Genomic DNA, 20,111 nt, shown 5'->3' with positions numbered 1-20,111 from the left:
GAAGGAATAGGGTTTGAGTTGGATGAAATTTTGAGGTAAGTCATGGTACTGGTGTCATGAAAATTAGGGGTGTTTATTAGGGGTGTTTATGATCCGGCTCGATCCGAAGATCCAGCCTGGTTTCGAACTTTTTAAGAGTTAATTTGGTGTGATTTTATTAATTTAGGGTCGGGTAAAGGTCTCAAAACTAGATTTGATAGATTTGGTCATTATTTTGGGTCGAATCCGGGTCATGGTTTGGGTCATCCGAATTCGGTCTGGTGGCCCGGTCATTATTGATCATATATAATTAATATTTTGTGTTATTAGTGATGGATAGATGATGACTATTCTTACGTGGAATTTAAGTATTGTAAACCTTAATATTTTGTGTTATTAGTCATTATAAGACTATAAGTTAATATTTTATATTTAAAATGCGTAAGACTTTAGACTAATGCATAATATTATATTATTTGTATTGATTTTAATATTTAATGTTATTAGACAATATTAGTATTGATTGTGGTTATGCTTTAATTTTAGGGAAGGTTTGGTTCTTGTTATATTTTAAATTTTTTTTTCTTGAAAATAAAAAACTCAACACAATACAGTGGAGCAGTCAAACAGAAACAAAAGCCAAAATAAAGAAACGCAACAACATTAAAAAAAATCTCTTGTCATCTCCGACATTGTCATCAATAGTTAAAGGGGTCTACACCTCTCCATTTATAGTGGCTCAACATAGTCATATGAGTGATTTCTTCAACACCTTTGTTTATATTCTAAAATATCCTTCTATTCATTTCCAGTCAGATATTCCAAACGATCATACAGAAGCATCTCAATCGTTGCTCTCTATCCTTCCTCTTCCTCGGCCCCTCTGTCTAACACAGAAAATGTTCTCTCAGTGAATTTTATCATGTCAAATAATGGTTGGAGTCTTAAAAATTTGGATATTTTCACGTGCTAACTTACAAGAAGATAATATTAATGGCCCAATTTTATCTGATTTTTACTCAGCATAATCATAGCTCGAAAATATGTAAGTTTTATCGGATTTAGGGCCGAATTCGAGTCTAATAAATAGACTTAATATATATTTCGAACAAAATTTAAATCACATCAAATCTAATTTTACTCCACCTATATGATCACCCCTAATGAAAACTTTCTTAGCTAAGAGGTTATATATGTCCCTAAATATATATAAATATATAATGACTAATTTAAAATGAATGCTTTTTTTCTTCTCTAAGTTTTTTCTCTATACATTTATAGTTTTTAGGATTCGTTACTTCTCTAAGTTTTCTCTCTATACATTTATAGTTTTTAGGATTCATTATTTTTCATTGTTTTTGCATTGGGATATTGAGAAGAGTTATTGCCTCATCAAGACTTCGACATTCTAGTTCGTTCTCTTTACTTGTCTCTTACTCTTCCATGTTCCTTAATGTACTTAATTTTACTATTGGATTGTTTTAGCATTTATTAATATAAGAATTACTTCTATTTTTAATTAATCTTTTGACCATTATTTATCATGTCTTTCTTTAATTCTCTTTTTTATATTATAAATTTTACAATTACAATGAGCGAGTAGTTCTCTAACTTGATGGGGAGTTGAGTGAAAGGAACCCTTGAGTTGGAATGCTCAAGAGAAAAATTGTAATTGAGTTTATTGTTGGATTGCTCTCTAGTCACTAACACCAATTCTCCCAAGAGTGGTTTGGAACTTGTGGATAGAACAGCGTTCTAACTTGTTTAACTTTTCCTTACTTAGTAAGGGACAACTAAACTTAATAATCCTCAATTGTCAATTAATCTTGAGAGTACTCCAATAAGAATAGGACTTTCAGCTAATCAAAGGACACTTTTTAGCCAAGTCACACAACACTTTATTTGATATACGGTCGTAGCACTTGGTAAGTTGTAAATGTCCAAGACCACTTCCACAACTGTATATAAAATTATTATCAAAAGGAATGTTACTATGCAATTGAAAACTTGTGTAAATATTAAGTATGAAATTCAAAATTTTCAAATATTGTGAATAAAGTTAAAACTAATGATAAATATTGAGGTTGTCAAAATTCCTAACACCTTAAAGGCAGAGGAAATAATTTAGGTGAATGCTATGGTTTTTTAACTATTAGTTTGTGTTTTATTATATATTCAATTTAAAATTGATTCATCATTGAGAATTTTTATATCAATTTCAATTACTTTACTTCTCTTTATTCAACTTGAACCGAGAATTTTTTTTAGACACCAGATTATATTACTTCAAATAAATTACCCACTAAAACTAAAGTGATGTTTGCTACCTTCTATTCTTGCCCCCTCTGCCTTTTGTTGTGTGCCACAATGCCATGATGAATGGAAGAAGAAGATTTTTGGTGAAGATTCTAAAGTTCATTTGGAATTAATTACTCAGTAATCCTACTTCTTTTTGTCAATTAATTACTCACTATATAATCACCCAAGGAGGAAAGTAAGGGAAAACATAATAGAATATTAATAGAGTCCAGAACTAAAAGTATCAGAGGTGATCCAATACAAGACATTATTAAACCAAATCCAACTCGTGAAATAGATACAACAGAACAAAGCAAAGCAAAATTCTTCAACTGAGAATGTAATTTCTTGTTGGCATTAATCATAGACCAAGATATTAACCTGTCACTGCCAAAAGCAAAATTCTAAGCATAGTTGTAACACTTCTTAGTTAGTTTACTCAATATTAAATACAAAAATCTTTTACGACATATCTATAAAACTTGTTTGGTATAGTCATCAAAGACAAGACAAGAAAATAAACAATGCGACAAAAAAATATCATATTTAATTTCTTATATCAACAAATAATATCTTGTACCAAACCAACAAAACCAATAATAAACACTCAAAATAGCTAGAAAATTAAATCATCAATTGCACATCTTATAGTTTTCAAAATTTGGCCATATGATATCTCTATCCTCCCACACTCGTCTTGTTCTTGAATTCAATCTTCAGAATAATAATTGTAATTCCTCTCCAAAACACATGCTTCTGAGGTTAATGTTTCTTTCCTTTTCTTCTCCGTGTTTCTTTCCTTTTCTGGCGTGATCTTTGAAGCGCTTTGAAATTATTACTACTCTCTCGTCTATGCCTTCTTCTCATTTTCATAGTGACCCATATCATATGGATATCCTCCCAAACCTCCTCGTCTTCATATTTTACTACTAAGCCAAGTTTGACTATGTTTTTATTCTTCATGCTAGCTTGATGAAACCGGTGCCATTCCCATGCTAAAGAGTTGAAATCCTGATTCTGGATTGCCTTTTCATAAGGTAGTAACGAACAAAACTCATAGTCAATTGTTGATGCACCTAGAATTGGAAGTCTAAAATTCATGATTCTTCCTTGCAACATTTCTATTATTATTTCTCTTTTCGTATCAAGGTTGATACAGTGACATAGATCTAGAGATTCCAGATGTGGACAACCGTTAAGAATAGCATGCAAACCATCATAATCCAACGTGCTTCCAAGAAGTTGGAGATGGCGTAACTGTGGCATGCTTCGTGCAATAGCATATGCATATGCATTATCTTCGCGGACGTAACAAGAAGAAATGCGATCATAATAAAAATGTTGGCGGTGGTGGTTGAATTTCAAGGTTTTTAGAAGAGGGCAAGCTTGACCAAAAGATTCTAAAGAAATAGGGTAAAACCACCAGTAGCAATGGGTAATATCAAGCTCCTCAAGCAAAGGAAACTTTTTAGCTAAGTCATACATCAGTCTATTTGATTCGTGTGTGAAGCACTTCTTAAGTCGTAAACGTCGAAGACGACTTCCACAACTGTATATAAAATCACCAATACAATCACACATTCACACATTATTATTAAAATGAATTTTATAATGCATTGTATATGGCTAATAAAATTTATTATTTTTTATTATTATTTATAGAAAAACTCTAAACCCACGAGCTCTTAATTATAAACATATAATTTTTTATTATTTGAAATTAGTAGTGCACTTATTAAAAAGTGTGGGCGTCTAGCAGCTCACTACATTATGCTTTTCTAAAATTGTTTACCAAACCAAGCATAAATATAACACTAACTAATTTGATACTAAATTAAAATATTTGTTTATCAAGTGTACGTTAGTCACTTCCAAGTTATGAGAATTTTTTGTTGAGAATCCATAATCTACAATTTTCCACAATAGAATATGTACATGTATACGTATATATGTATGTATAGATGCACTTACGAATTAGCGATGTCGTTGAGGAGATCCTCGGTAGCAAAATAGTCAATACTTATCTCCACCAAGAGACCGCAGCTGCGTTCGATGGTACGGCGGCACAGCGAACTCAATTGGTAGTCCATGAATTTGGGAAACCCCAAGACGCGCATGTTGATCACGCGCCACGTGTACGGATCCTTGCAGATGGTCCGCCAGAGCATGCACACTCGCTGGACACTGGTGAGAACCTCTATGGCTCCGAGCTTCTCGAAGATGATAAGAATGAGTTCCACCGGAAGATGGAGCCAGTTTCTACTACTCCTCTGTTCTTGGCGTTCTTGGTGGGGGCGGCGCAATAATGGATTCGTATACCGAATGAATGGTGAAGGCGATTCTGGTGCAAACAAGCGGCGTTGGAATTCCGCTTCCATCTCATAACTCGTACAATGAAGATGCATTTCTCTTTTCCGTGTATCGAGATCATAGGGCTTTTCCATTTATTATTCTTCTTTTTATTCTTTGTTTCGCGAGACTCGAGAGAACAATGCATTTTCAGGCCTCTACTTTTCTGCAGCGTCAAAATGCGGATTATTTGCAGGAGCCTAGGGATACACGTCTTTGCTACTTGATTTTTAATGTTGACGTGACTTTATTTATATCATGTTTTATTAAAATTAAAATTACTATAAATCAAAATATAATTCAAAAAATAATGATAATAATATTATTCTGATTCAAAAAAATTATATATAAATCAAAATACATATTAGTTATTTACAAAAGATTAATTTTATTTAAATTTTATAAATATTTATATTTGTTTTCATCTTTTTTAAGTGATGGGCTAAAATATGGATCTAAATTTAAAGAGGTCTTCACTTTCTTATAAATAATAAAAAAACTGAAGAAATAAAAATACTTATTTTTTTCGTTTTTAAATATCAAATTATAAGGATAATTAATAAACAAAATAGAAGAATATAAAAATTATGTACCTGAGAAAAATTTTCGTAATTTATCATACATATTCTTATCAATAACTTTTTGAGTTTTGAAAAACTGTCAGATTTATTAACCATAAAAATAACTATATAAACGCTTCAAGATTATTCAATTAAATTGATTTCTTATTATAGGGATGAATTCAATTAATTATAGATTTGATAAAATAATTTAAAAATTAAAAATAAAAAATATTTAAAAATAAATATAAAAATTGTTGAGTTAAGAAATTAACTAAATTAATTAGTGATGACAAACATTATTTTTGGACAAAATAAATAATTAGTGTTGATTAATTATATTTACTTATTACTAATTGTTTATTGTTGCAGGCCAAAATTCAATAGCCCAAATGGAATGAAAAGCAATCAGCAAGGATGGTGGGCTGAAAGCAAAATTAAGAGCCCAAGGAAAAGCAAAGAAAGAAGCCAAAGGAACCAATGAGCCAAGCTAATCAAATCCGATTCAAGCCCGTGTCCATCAATTCAATTTGATCCCACCAAGCTTCTCATACAACATTGAAGCCTTCATTCTCTCTCACTTGCTTTTACCAAAGCAACGTTCTTTTCCCTCTGACCATGTCAAATCACAGAAGCAAGAGAAAGTGCTTAGCTCCCTGAACTAATCACCAAAGAAGCAATAGAGAGAAGGATTAAGCTTGAAAGGCAGATGTCAAATCACCAAGTTCAAACCAAATCAAGCTTAGGTTAAAGGTAACCCATTTCCTCTTGCATGCATCAAACCTTCTTCTTTTCTTCCCAACTCTCTGCTTTATTCGAAATGGGATTCAAAGGAAATATGGTTTCTGTTCTTCTCTGCTGTGTATCTACGGTCACAAGTGATACTTTGGGACTAAGTAGTTTCTCAATGACTAAGATCAAGTTGTCCATGAGAAGATTTCTATGGTTACTGCTTTATGGCTTTCGGTCAAGATGAGGAAGTCAGAAGGAGAGTTTCTACTCTGGGGATTAAAGTGAAAAAGTGAATCAGTGGGTTGGTGAAGCTCAAGGCTCAAGATGTTGACCTTGGAAGAAGAACCAAGCAACATGCAAGGAGATAAAAGAGGTTTGCTGTTCATTCAGAAACTAAGGAGAGAAAACCAGAGTTTGAGAGTTGTGTTCTAAAAAGAGGTTCCTCTACTTGGATAATGCTTTCTTTCAAAGAAGCATTCGGCCAATACTGAAGAACTCAATCGGAGGTTTGCAAATCTGGTTTTGCACATAGCGAAGAGGCTGTTGATGAAGTCAATCTCCTTCATGTTTTACTGATTGTAATGAACTTTTCAATGTTTATCTTTCTGTAATTTCTTGTGAGAAAAGGCATTGTGAGAAAGCTCAAGTAAAAGCCATGAGTGGAAAAAGGCTGAGTGATACACTTGAGAGAAAAGCCTAGAGTTATTTCAGATTTCTTTAGGTATGTTCATGTCTTGTATCTTGTACCTGTGAGGTATCCCTTTCTTAGTTGGGTTAGCACTAAGAGTGAATAGTTAGGTATTAGCATAGCCAATGTCAAGTTAGGTTAGAACTTGAGTATGAAAGGATTGGGTCAATCCTGTGAAATTGGTGTATGTAATACTGTTAACTATAGCGAAATTCTTCCATAGTTGTGGAGGAGACTGGACGTAGGTTGCAAAGCACAAGGCAACTGAACCAGAATACATGTTGGTGTTAGCTTTTCTCTTCTCTGCTGTGTTCTATTTTCTGATATTCATGAGACAAAAATAAATTGTCTCATAAGTTTCCGTTGCTGAGTACAAACAGAATCAGAATTGAAAGCTTGTTTTAAAACGATAATAACAGCAACTTAAAAGGAAGGCATAGATTCAACCCCCTTTCTCTAAGCCTACCACAACTTTCAAAAATTTTATAAGTTATTTAACTTTTAGGATGTTAAAATTTAAAATTTTAAACTAAATAAGATATTTTCTAACATTGTTTAATTTGAAGCAAAGATAAAAATTTATATTCTGTTACGGCCTGGCCCAAGCAGTCCACGGGCCGGCCCGACCCGAGCAACACCCGACCCGAACAGTCGGGGGCAAAACGCTTAGACTCCGACCCGGACACGCCCCCTGACACGCGTCCCTAATAGCTTCGCCACAACTATGCAAGGGAGGCCTCGAAGAAGGTGGGCCTGTCCTTGCAGGGCCCACCTCTGACATAGTATAAATGGGGAAGGATCTACCCTTCCCCCAAGGTACGTCACATACCAACCACCCCCTTTTTCGCCTGCGCACTTGACTGACTAGAGCGTCGGAGTGTCTTTGCAGGTGACACCCCCCTTTTTCACATCCGAAGAGTTCGGGACCTCGCCTACTCCAACCCTGAGACGTACGACCAGACGACTTCCCCTTTGTTGATTAGGATATTCACCCGATCCGTCCGATACTCGACCAACCGAACATTGGCGCCGTCTGTGGGGACCGTCCATGGACTTCGTACTGGTCCAAAGTGGAACAGGACGCGAGGCTGAGCCCGGAGGGGACGCTGTCGTGACTACTTCCCAGCAGCGCACAAGATCCCCTCCAAGACACCCAACACAATCTCGCGAAGGACGCCCCATCGGGGGAACTGGCGATAACCACGCCAGAATAATGCAAGAACTGCGCCATAGGATGCAAGACTTGGAACGCTGGCTGGCAGACAGGGAACACGAACAACACACCCCAGAACAAAGCCACTCCCGCTTTCACTCTAGGAGCCACTCCAGACGCACGCCCAGCCCCCAGGCTGAATCCGAGAGCGCTGGGGAAAGAAGACGTCATGACCCCATCATCTATGCCAGACAAGAAAGGCGGCACACTACAGGTCGAGAAACCGAAAACGCTCGTCGGGAGGACGACGAAGGAAGAATAAGGAGAACACGGGAATCCGTGATAATGAGGGCGACCCCATTTTATCGTTCCATACTCGAGGTCCGGCTGCCAAAACACTTTGACAAGCCAACGGACATGAGGTACGACGGAGCGCAAGACCCGCTGGAACATCTCACGGCCTTTGAGGCCAGAATGAACCTTGAGGGAGTGGGAGACGAGGTAAGGTGCCGCGCCTTCCCGGTCACCCTGGCGGGGCCTGCAATACGGTAGTTCAATAACCTCCCACAGGGCTCGGTGACCGGCTGAACAGACATCAGACATGCCTTCTTAGCCCAATTCACGTCTAGGATTGCAAAGGCGAAGCACCCAATCAACCTGTTCGGGGTGACCCAATGACCCGACGAGTCGACCAGAAAATACCTAGACAGATTCAACGATGAGTGCCTGGAAATCGACGGGCTGACGGACTCAGTCGCGAGTTTGTTCCTGACGAACGGACTCCTGAACGAGGACTTCAGAAAGCACCTTACCACGAAACCGATGTGGAGTATGCAGGAAATCCAATGTGTGGCCAAGGAGTACATCAACGACGAAGAAGTGAGCCGAGTCGTGGCTGCCAACAAATGGCAGCCCTCTCAAAACCAAGACCGGCACCGCAGAAGCGGAGAAGGACAAACGGAACACGCTAGAGACGGCGGCTCGAGCAAGGCTCCCAGACCATTTCCTCATGTCGGAAAGTTCACCAACTACACTCCCCTCACCGCGCCGATCATGGAAGTTTATCAACAAATTGCCAAAAAGGGGATCTTGTCGAAGCCCCGACCACTGAAGGAGCGAACAGGGGAAAATCGAAGCCTCTACTGTGACTATCACAAGGGCTATGAGCATAAAACCCAAGACTGCTTCGATCTAAAGGACGCACTGGAGCAGGCCATCAGGGATGGAAAGCTAGCCGCATTTTCCCACCTCATAAGGGAGCCGAGGCGACGGAATCACAACCACGACAGTGAGGATAGGACTCGTGTACCGAAGCGACGCCAAGAACCGGAGGACGACGACCGGGGCCTCACCATAGTGAACGTGGTAACAGCTAGGAATGCAGCACCTAGGTCAAAGTCGACACACAGGAAAGACGCCAAAGTCCTGGCGGTCTCCTCATCCTCTACGCGAAGCACTAGGAAGCTCCCACCCATTTCGTTCGGCCCGGAAGATCAGTGGTTCGACGAGATCGGAGAGAGTCCTCCCATGGTCATAACGGCCAGAGTAGGAACCGGTCTCGTCAAACGAATCCTTGTAGATACGGGGGCGGACTCGAACATCATGTTCCGCAATGTGTTCGATGCTTTGGGCCTAAGGGACGCCGACCTACTGACGCACCAGCACGGTGTCGTAGGGCTTGGCGACCATTTCATCAAGCCGGATGGCATAATCACCCTGCCGATCTCACTGGGACAAGGACAGGGGAGAAGAACGGTAATGGCCGAATTTGTGATCCTACGGGACTCCACCGCCTACAACATCATCTTGGGGAGAAAAACAATCAACGACCTAGGAGGAGTCATCAGCACGAGGATGTTAGTAATGAAGTTCATAACTGAAGAAGGGTCAGGAGGATCTGTGAGAGGAGACCTGGAAACGGCGGTTGCTTACGACAACGCCAGTCTCTCGTTAAGAAAAAAGTCTAAAGAGGCATCGAGAATATTTCTCGCCGACCTGGACGCCAGAGTCGATGACAAACCGAGACCCAAACCTGAAGGGGACCTGGAGAAGTTTAGGGTCGGGAACTCAGAGGAAAAATTCACGTTCGTGAATAGGAACCTCTCCCATGAGTTAAAAGAATCTTTGATGGAAATAATCAGAGCCAATGGCGATTTGTTTGCTTGGACACCCGCCGACATGCCGGGCATAAACTCTAGTCTCATGTCGCACCACCTAGCCATCAGACCGGAAGCCAAACCAGTGGCCCAAAGGAGGAGAAAAATGTCTCAGAAAAGAGCAAAGGAAGTGGCCAGACAGACGGTCGGCCTCCTCGAAGCGGGGTTCATCCGGGAGCTGGACTATTCGACCTGGCTATCAAACGTGGTTCTGGTAAAAAAGCACAATGGGAAACGGAGAATGTGTGTGGACTACTCCGATCTCAATAAAGCGTGCCCTAAGGACTGCTACCCCCTTCCCAACATCGACGCACTCGTCGACACAGCTGCGGGATACCGGTATCTGAATTTCATGGATGTCTTCTCTGGCTACAACCAGATACCGATGCACCGGCCAGACGAGGATAAAACGGCGTTCATAACGCCAGGAGAGACCTACTGCTACAAAGTGATGCCGTTTGTCCTAAAGAACGCGGGGGCAACGTACCAGAGACTGATGAACAAAATATTCAGCAATCTCACCGGCAAGACGGTGGAAGTTTACGTGGATGATATCCTCGCAAAAACCACCTGCCTTGACGATCTCATAAGCGACCTGGAGAACGTGTTCGCGTCCCTCCGACAACATGGCATGAGGCTCAACCCGCTTAAGTGCGCCTTTGCCATGGAGGCCGGAAAATTTCTGGGATTCATGATAACCCAGAGGGGAATGGAGGCCAACCCTGAAAAGTGCCAAGCAATACTCCAGATGAAGAGTCTGGGCTGCATCAAAGACGTTCAGCGGCTGACGGGAAGGCTCACAGCGTTGTCCCGTTTCCTCGGTGCATCGGCAGCAAAGGCCCTCCGCTTTCTCGCTTTGATGAAGAAGGGAATAGCATTTGAGTGGACCCCTGCGTACGAAGAAGCCTTCAACCACCTCAAAGAGATTCTAGCAGCACCCCCAGTGTTCGGGAAGCCGAAAGCCAGAGAGCTACTCTATCTATACCTAGCCATCACAGAGGGGGCACTCACAGCAGTGTTGGTATGGGAAGAAGGGAAGGCCCAACAATCGATCTACTTTGTGAGTAGAGCACTGCAAGGGGCAGAACTCAGATACAGCAAGCTAGAGAAGCTGGCACTGGCACTTCTGGTCTTCTCCCGCTGATTGCGACAGTACTTCTAGAGTCACCAGGTGGTTGTGAGAACGGACCAGGAGATACGCCAGGTGCTCCAAAAGCCTGATATGGCGGGGAGAATGATGACCTGGGCCATCGAACTATCCCAATACGACCTAGGCTACGGGCCCCAACATGCGATTAAGGCGCAAGCAATGGCAGACTTCCTGGTGGAAGTAACTGGGAATCCAACCGAGGACACGGACACATGGTGGAAGCTCCATGTAGACGGAGCATCCAACCAGACGTTCGGGGGTGCCGGGATCATTTTAGAAAGTCCAGCCGGAGTCATCTATGAACAATCGGTTAAGTTTGAGTTTCCCGTGTCGAACAACCAAGCAGAATACGAAGCCCTTCTAGGGGGTTTGGTCCTAGCCCAGGAAGTCGGGGCCAAGAGGCTGGAAGTATGCAGTGACTCGCAAGTCGTCACTTCGCAAGTGAATGGAAGCTACCAAGCCAGAGACTCACTGCTACAAAAATACTTAGAGAGGGTCAAAGAGCTGAGCAAACAATTTGAAGAGGTCACGATCCAACACGTTCCAAGGGAGAGGAACACACGGGCAGACCTCCTATCCAAGCTGGCGAGCACAAAACCCGGAATCAGCAACCGCTCCCTCATCCAAGGCATCACAAAAGAGCCAGCAGTCGCCCTCCACTGACCAAAATAGGCCCTTCTTGGATGGACTCCATCACCGACTTCTTGGAAAACGGCAAACTCCCCCAGGACGAAAAGGAAGCTAAAGTGGTAAGAAGGGAGGCTGCCAAATATACGATCATACAGGATCAGCTATTCAAAAAGGGACTCAGCCAACCTTTGCTGAAGTGCATGCACCCCGACCAGACGAACTACGTACTCAGAGAAGTCCATGAGGGGTGCTGCGGCCACCATATCGGGGGCAAAGCCCTAGCAAGGAAGCTCATCCGAGCTGGATACTACTGGCCGACAATGATGAATGAGTCCAAGGAGTTCGTAAAGAAATGCGCGAAGTGTCAACAAAACACCAACTTCCACAAAGCGCCAGCATCCGAGCTGAGTTTACTAACGTCCACTCGACCTTTCGCGCAGTGGGGAGTCGACCTCTTGGGACCCTTCCCAGTTGGTCCGGGGCAGGTCAAGTACCTCATAGTCGCCATCGACTACTACACTAAATGGATAGAGGCTGAGTCGCTCGCTAGCATATCCTCATCCAATTGTAGGAAGTTCATGTGGAGGCAGGTGATAACCCGTTTTGGCATCCCGGAGACCGTCATTTCGGATAACGGGACGCAATTCACCGACAAGAAGTTCACAGAGTTTCTCACCGGCTTGGGGATAAAACATAAGTTCTCCTCAGTTGAACACCCCCAAACAAACGGGCAAGTGGAGTCTGCAAATAGGATCATCTTACTTGGTCTTAAAAAGCGTTTAGATAGCAAAAAAGGTGCGTGGGCCGACGTGCTTACCTCAGTTCTCTGGTCCTACCGAACAACCGAGCAAAGCTCCACAGGGGAAACCCCCTTCCGCTTAACGTACAGGGTCGAGGTAGTGATACCCGTGGAGATCGGCGAATCGAGTCCGCGGTTACTCCTCGCAGGAATAGAAGAAGCAGTGGACAAAGACCTGGTAGACGAGGTCAGAGAGATGGCCCACTTGTCAGAGGTAGCGCTGAAACAGAGGATAACCCTACGATACAACACCAAGGTCCTCAGAAGGGAATTTGAAGAAAGAGACCTCGTCCTGCGACGAAACGACGTCGGGCCACCGACCCCAGGAGAAGGAAAGTTGGCGGCAAATTGGGAAGGCCCCTACAGAGTCAAAGAAGTGCTTGGCAAAGGGGCCTACAAGCTGGAAAGACTCGACGGCAAAGAAATCCCGAGAGCATGGAATACAGGTAACCTGAGAAGGTTCTATTCATAGCTTGGGCACACCGGCCAAGCGGCCTAACGAGCTAGATAGATGTTTACTTCTATCATATGATAATTTCCAATGATTTACTTTTATCAAATGCCTACCACGTTTACGGATTTTTTTAGCTAACGACTAATTTTTACTTGTCTGAATTCTTCCATCTACTATTCCCCAATACGTGTCCCAAACAATTGCATTCTTCAACGGCAACCCGGGACTGATCACCCCGGGAGCCAGTCGGATCACAGCCACAATTAACGGCCGTGATAATATGACCAAGACGGTCTTAACCACGTTACCAACGAAAACGGCAAAACGGACACAAGCAATAAGTCCACACCAGAAAAATGATAACGAAAAACAAAATACCGTTAAATGAGCAAAAGACGATAATTACTAGCTGACCAAGCGACCCAAAGTATAAGTGAGTTTCAAAAGATCTACACCAAAAATCCATAAAGCTACATAAAATCACAAGGCATAAGAGTTCACTTTCGAGGCATATCGACAATCTTGCCGTCCTGAATCGTCTTAAAAACCCCAATCGCCGAGATGTCAAAGTTGGGAGCTACGATCTTCACCTGAGCCTTGAGAGCCTCCTCAGTCATGAAGATCACATTCTTCCCCTGTTCCTTGGTCGCCTTATGTTTCCTCTTGAGCTCTTCGACCTTAGCTTGAGCAGCTCTAGCCGATGAAACGGCCTGGTCACGCTCCTTCTCCAAGGCCGCCACCCGACCCTGCGGGACATTTAACTGGCTCTCTAGAGTCATCTCCCGCTCGACCAAATGGGACACGGTCTCATCGGAAGCTTTCAACTTCTCCTCAGCAGAGGCAGCTTTCTCCTCAGCAGCCTTGAGCTTCTCCCCCGCCTCGGACAGCTGCCCCTGGAGCAACTCGACTTGAACCTTGAAATCATTATTCACCTTGGCAGAAGACTCAAGTTTCCTCCGAAGCGCCTGCATCTTCGACAACTCGAACTCGGCCTTTCGGGCTATCACAGCTCCACGGAGCAAAGTACGATACATCCACCTCACCTGGCCCACCATTCGGTGCCATGGAAGTGATCCTCCGTGCCAGGGATCAGCTGGGAGTCGAGGAAAGCGGTAGCATCAAAATTCCTCTCCATGACGGTAAGAGTTCCTTCCGGGCTGGAGGAGGCCCTCTGCCTCTTGGGAGTAGGGACAAGCTTGAAATCATCATACTCCCGCTGGGTGGAGGACGACTACCCAATACTGGCCGCCTCCTCGAGAATAGGAGAGGCCTGCATCCCAGCGGAATTCTTGTCGAACATCGCGGTGTCTTGAGGAGAGGGCACAGCTTGGCCCCCTTCTCCTCGGCAGGGCCTTCCGACTTCCCGTTGACCTTCTCTTCCGTCTTCTCCTCGTCGCTGTCCTCTAAAAAGGTCTTGACCAAACCTTCAAGCCCAGTTACCGAGGCAGACATCTCCACTGCAGCAAATAAGCAAACGCGTCAGTCGTGAAGTCGGGAATAACAAACAATGATAAACAACACAAAGTATAAGACAAAACTACTCACAAATATAACTCCTGGCGGCCTCCCGTTCACCCATAAGGAGGTGGGGGTTCACGGGGTTCCTTTCAAAAAGTGCAAACAACACGTTGGTAATCCTCTTATTTACAGGGGACATCTCCTTGTAGGTCACCTTTATGAAGGAGTTAGACCCCGCCCCGAAACTCCAATACGTCGGGATGAGGCGTTCTCCCTCTAGCGACAACCAAAAGGGACGGCGACCTTTGACAGGGCAAACTTTGAAATATTTGTCCTTGAACCCATGATAGGAGTCCTCGAACAAACCAAATATCTTCCGACCTTGGGCAGATCGGAAAGACAGGAACCCTTTCCTCGCTTTCCCTTGTTTGGAAGGGTTAGTAAGGCTGAAGAAGAAAAGAAAGACATCCACCGATGCCGACAGCTCGAGATATTCACAGACCATCTCGAATCAGCGGATAGAAGCCCAGCTATTCGGATGAAGCTGCGACGGGGACACGGATATCCGATTAAGAAGCGACATCTGAAAGTCGAAAAACGGTATGCGAATGCCCACCTGGGTGAACATGGCTTTGTAAAACCATATCCAGTCGGGAACCCAGGGGGAATGAAAATTAATCTCGTACAGCCGCTCATTGGGGCAGGAACGAAGACCTCGTAATTGGCCTCCTCGTCTGTCCCCCCACAGAGATACTCGGCTTGACAAAATTCTGTCAACTCCTCCAGATCCATCCGGTTCGGCGAATCCTTCACATCGGAGGTCACCCAGGCGTAAGGGTCGTAGCTCGCGGCGGATGGAAAAGCCCGGGAAACGACGCGAGGCATACCTACAGTGGGGGTACCACTCCGTTAGTCTATGAGGTCGGGTGCCCAGGAAAAACCCAGAAACTATGTCCACCCTATTCAACAGTTAAGATCAGGCATAACTAAAGTTATCTATCATGCAAGCTACCTAAAAGCCTAACCTGGAATGGTACCCTTTCCCTAACACATCTACTTGGCACCAAAAAGTTATCCACCAACAAAAATCAAACAGGACAGCAAGAACACAAAGCAGAATACAAACAACAAACGTACAACAACGAAGCAGAAAAGAGAAGGAATAGAGATTACCTGAATCGGTTGTGAAAACTAAGAAGGAAGAACGAAAGATGCACAGAGATGCTAGGACGAAGCTCTGGGATGCTCTGGATTTTCTGGGTGAAAGAGAATGAGATAGTAGAAGCAAGAGTGTAAAGGAAAAAGATCAAGGCAAAACTGTTTAAAACTGCCACCCAGGAAGCGCGAAAGACCTGGGGGCAAAATAGTCTTTGCATACGGGGTTTTCCAACCCATTATGAGCATTAAATACCCTGTGCGAAGAACAAGGCGACAAATGGTCGCTCCAACAACGAACAGACACGCGCACAAGAGGCACGTCCACCCCACAGACGGCCGGCCTGACGACTCCACACGAGAAAGGAGATGACACGCCATCAACTACCCTCTCGATCGTTGCTGGCGCGTTGGGGGCACTGTTACGGCCTGACCCAAGCAGTCCACGGGCCGGCCCGACCAGAGCAACACCCGACCCGAACAGTCGGGGGGCAAGACGCTTAGACTCCGACCCGGACACGCCCCCTGACACGCGTCCCTAATAGCTTCGCCACAGCTATGCAAGGGAGGCCTCGAAGAAGGTGGGCCTGTCCCTGCAGGGCCCACCTCTGACATGGTATAAATGGGGAAGGATCTACCATTCCCCCAAGGTACGTCACATACCAACCACCCCCTTTTTCGCCTGCGCACTTGACTGACTAGAGCGTCGGAGTGTCTTTGCAGGTGACACCCCCCTTTTTCACATCCGAAGAGTTCGGGACCTCGCCTACTCCAACCCTGAGATGTACGACCAGACGACTTCCCCTTTGTTGATTAGGATATTCACCCGATCCGTCCGGTACCCGACTAACCGAACATATTCAAAGTATTTTTTAAATTTTATATTCATAATTTTAATAGGTAAAAAATATTTTATTTTTAAATTTTATTTTTAATTTATTAAATTATCTTTAATTTTATTACTTTTTTAAATTATTAATTTATACTTTTATTATATCTTCTTATTGTATCACACACTATTATTTTCTATATCACACACTATTATTGCCTTGTTCTCCTTCTCATTTTCTTCTTCTCCTCCCACCTTCTCTTCACCCGATCGTAATTAATAATCATCAAGTACCATTATCGCAACTTTCAATCTTGTCTATCACTTTGATCTATAATCTTTTATTGTGTTAACTTTTATGAGTCATTAAAGTGTTGTTAAAAGAATTAGTTTTTGTGTCTTTTGAATATCTAGATGTATAAAAATAATAGTTTTTACTTGATGTGCATTTTAACTTGTCTTATTATTCTATTAAAAAAGATGTACGATATAAAACATTCAAAATTTTTACTCAAATTATCAAAATTTGATGTCAATAATCCATAAAAATAATATCAAAATATATTATTTTTAACTAATTTAATAAAAATAGTACATTATTGTAAGTTTTTAACTAATAATAAATTAAAATAAAAAGATAGAAGGCTCTTGATATGTTCTTTTGTACCAGAATATTACAGTTTATTATATTATTATTTTATCTTTGTACCACATAACAAAAAGTAAAATTTTATATCTTCTTATTTTTATTTATTTTATTTTATTTTTATTACCGTTTATTATATTATTATATCATCTTTGTACCACATAACAAAAAATAAAATTCTATATCTTCTTATTACTTATTTTACTGTGTTTTGACTATTTAAATTAGGCGGTATAATATCGTGAAAGTTGAAACGTTAAAAAATATATAATAGAAAATTTAGATATTTATTGTGTTATCAGGTTATTTGAAAAAATTAATTAATAAATATTTCTATCCTACCACATCTTCAATGTTATATGTTATCTAATATTCAATAAAAAAAATAATATTAATCAACATAAAATTGATTAAAAATTCAAAAAAAAAATTAGCAAAATATCCATGAGAATTTTTTTATTTTACCATTGATAGGTGCATATTTTTTTGCGTCTTTTTATATGCCAATCTAATAATTAGTACCATATGTCAAATGAATAACATTAAGTTAATAAATTTTTTTGCAATATAAGTTATTTATTTTAATTTAAATATGAACGAATTTGCATGTACTTAAATATCAGTACTCTACATCATTAATTGTTTAGAAAATAAACATATTAATATTTTAACAAATCATTGGTAGGTGTAAATTTTTTTTTTGCGTCTTTTCTATGTTAATCAAATAAGAATTTAATTTTGATGTTCTATTAGTGTAAAATAGTTTCACATGCATCTAATTACACAATGCTATCAAAATTAAACTCATCAAATAATCAGGGTTATATACCAAACAATATTGTGGAATACAAAATTATTAAATTTTTTGTTATATAATTTATTTAATTTAATTTAAAAATAAATATTTGTGCACTCAAATTTTAATTACAATGCTTTACATAATCAATAATTTTAAAAAATAAAAAAATAATATCATTCAATACAAAACAATTTAAAAAAAATGAGATTTAACTAAAAGGCAATAATTTGTAATTATAGTGAATGGAGACGAGACAATCACTATGTTGAAAGAAGGAGAAAGATGGCAATAGTAAAAATATAGAAAAGTGCATCTAGTGGTGAGAGTAAAAGCACTATGAATCTAATAATAAAATAAATTTAAATTAAAAAAAGTAAATTATGAAGTCATTTTCATTTTTTATAGGAATACATATATTATGTCATAAAACCACAAAAACTCATCCAAATAATTGTTATATACAGAGAAGCACATCCAGAATGGAGAAGAGAATTAAGAAAAATTGAAAAGGATAAATGATTGAAATGAAGAATTGAAGAAGAGGTTACGCGTTTTTACGGTTTATTAGTGAAAACACAGGTATCAACTTCACGTGAAGTCGATTTCACCTGAATTTTTACCTGTTGTTGTTAACGGTGGAAGTTTTTTTTATTTAAAGTAACTGACGCATGCATGTACGGAGAACTTTTATCATTAAAGGCAATATTGGAACATAAAGTTGGACACCAAAAACTCTGTTTTGGCATTATATATTGTTATAGATACAAATAAAAAGCTCTTATGTTGACGTGGCTCATACTTTGGGTTTGAAAATTTATTTGTTTAGGACTTTAGGTATAATCATTAAAAAATTTTAGAATTTTATTTATAAATTATAAATTATTATTTGCTTAAGTTGTTACTTTTTAAATTTTAAATTAGGTTGTTTTATTTAGGGATAAGTCGTATTGTTTGGTTCCTAACGTTGAGGGTCAGAGTCGAAACTGTTCCTGATAAAATTTTTGATTTAAAATCGTCCTTAATGTTACATTTTATTTTAAAATCGTCCTTTTTAATAAATTTTTTTTCTAAATGACAAAAATACCTTTTTTTACCATTTCATTCTTCTTGTTCTTCTTCTTCTGGTTCTTCTTCCAGAAGAACAAATTCTTCTTCCATTAACAAATTAAAAATACATATTCAACAAAAAAAAGAACATACAACTCAAAATCAGAAATTTAAGAAATCCAAAAACAAATTCTTCTTCTTCCAAAAGAACAAATTCTTCTTCCATTAACAAATTAAAAATACAGATTCAACAAAAAAATACACAACTCAAAATAAAAAATTCAAGAAATCCAAAAACAAATCAACAATGAATCCAAAAACAAGAAAAAAGTAACAGCAATTCACAAATCAAAACAAAAACAAAACCAACAATAAAAATTAGGGATTATGATGAACAAATCCATTATTCCAATCCAGATTCAACAAATTAATATCAAATTCAATAAATCAAATTCAGATTTAACAAATCAACATACAACAATGATAAAATCAGTAAATAACAAATTAAAACTAAATTAGAAGTAGAAGCAGAAGCACTCAAGCAGAAGCAGAAGCAAAAAGTAAAAGACGAAGCAGAAGCACAGAAGCAGAAAGTAGAAGATGAAGTAGAAGATGCAGAAGATGCAGAAACATAGATCGAGGCAAGAAGCAGAAGCTACGAGGAGCAGCGGCGAGGCGGCAAGGAGCAGCGGCTGGGTAGATCGGCGGTGGCAGGAGCATGCATGAACGGTGGCGACTCACTCCACGGCTGGGTAGATCGGCAGCTCGAGCTCCCCTTCTCGGCGACGCACTCCACGGCTGATGGTAGTGAAGGGCATTTTTGTCTAGAAAAAAACGATTTAACGATTTTAATACGAAAAAACGTTAAGGATAATTTTAAATCCAAAATTACGATGGGGACGGTTTCGATTCTGACCCTCAACGTTAGAGACCAAAACAATACTTATCCCTTTTACTTAGGTTGTTATTTTTTTAAATTTTAAGTTATTTTACTTGGTAGTTATTTTTTTAATTTTAAGTTATTTGTTTAGGTTGTTATTTTTTAAATTTTAAGTTATTTGCTTAAGTTGTTACTTTTATTTATAAATTATAAATTATTATTTTCTTAAGTGGTTATTTTAAGTTGTTAAATTATTTGTTTAGGTTGTTTTACTTAGATTGTTATTTTTAAATTTTAAATTATTTTATTTAGGTTGTTTTTTTTAAATTCTAAGTTATTTGTTTAGGTC

The 20,111-nt window shown here is 40.1% G+C and overlaps 1 protein-coding gene across 1 annotated transcript; it reads right to left on the bottom strand.

Moving 5' to 3' along the window:
• LOC107616343 (F-box protein SKIP19-like) lies at positions 2,803-4,805 on the bottom strand. The gene is made up of 2 exons (XM_021110702.1): positions 4,249-4,805; positions 2,803-3,826 (listed from the first exon to the last, which is right to left on the bottom strand). The coding sequence occupies exons 1-2, from the start codon at positions 4,719-4,721 to the stop codon at positions 3,040-3,042; spliced, it is 1,260 nt and encodes a 419-aa protein (XP_020966361.1). The 5' UTR covers positions 4,722-4,805; the 3' UTR covers positions 2,803-3,039.

Source organism: Arachis ipaensis, chromosome B09 (genome assembly GCF_000816755.2).
Source record: "Arachis ipaensis cultivar K30076 chromosome B09, Araip1.1, whole genome shotgun sequence".
Classification (NCBI taxonomy): Eukaryota; Viridiplantae; Streptophyta; class Magnoliopsida; order Fabales; family Fabaceae; genus Arachis; species Arachis ipaensis.
The sequence above is the reverse complement of the archived record's forward strand: the minus strand, read 5'-3'. Positions and strand labels throughout refer to the sequence as shown.

Excerpts from the sequence above, each read along its gene's own strand:
- LOC107616343 (XM_021110702.1), bottom strand. The coding sequence starts at position 4,721 with ATGGAAAAGCCCTATGATCTCGATACACGGAAAAGAGAAATGCATCTT. Across the intron at positions 3,827-4,248 it reads CTCAACGACATCGCTAATTC|TTGTGGAAGTCGTCTTCGAC; the intron begins GTAAGTGCATCT and ends TTTTATATACAG.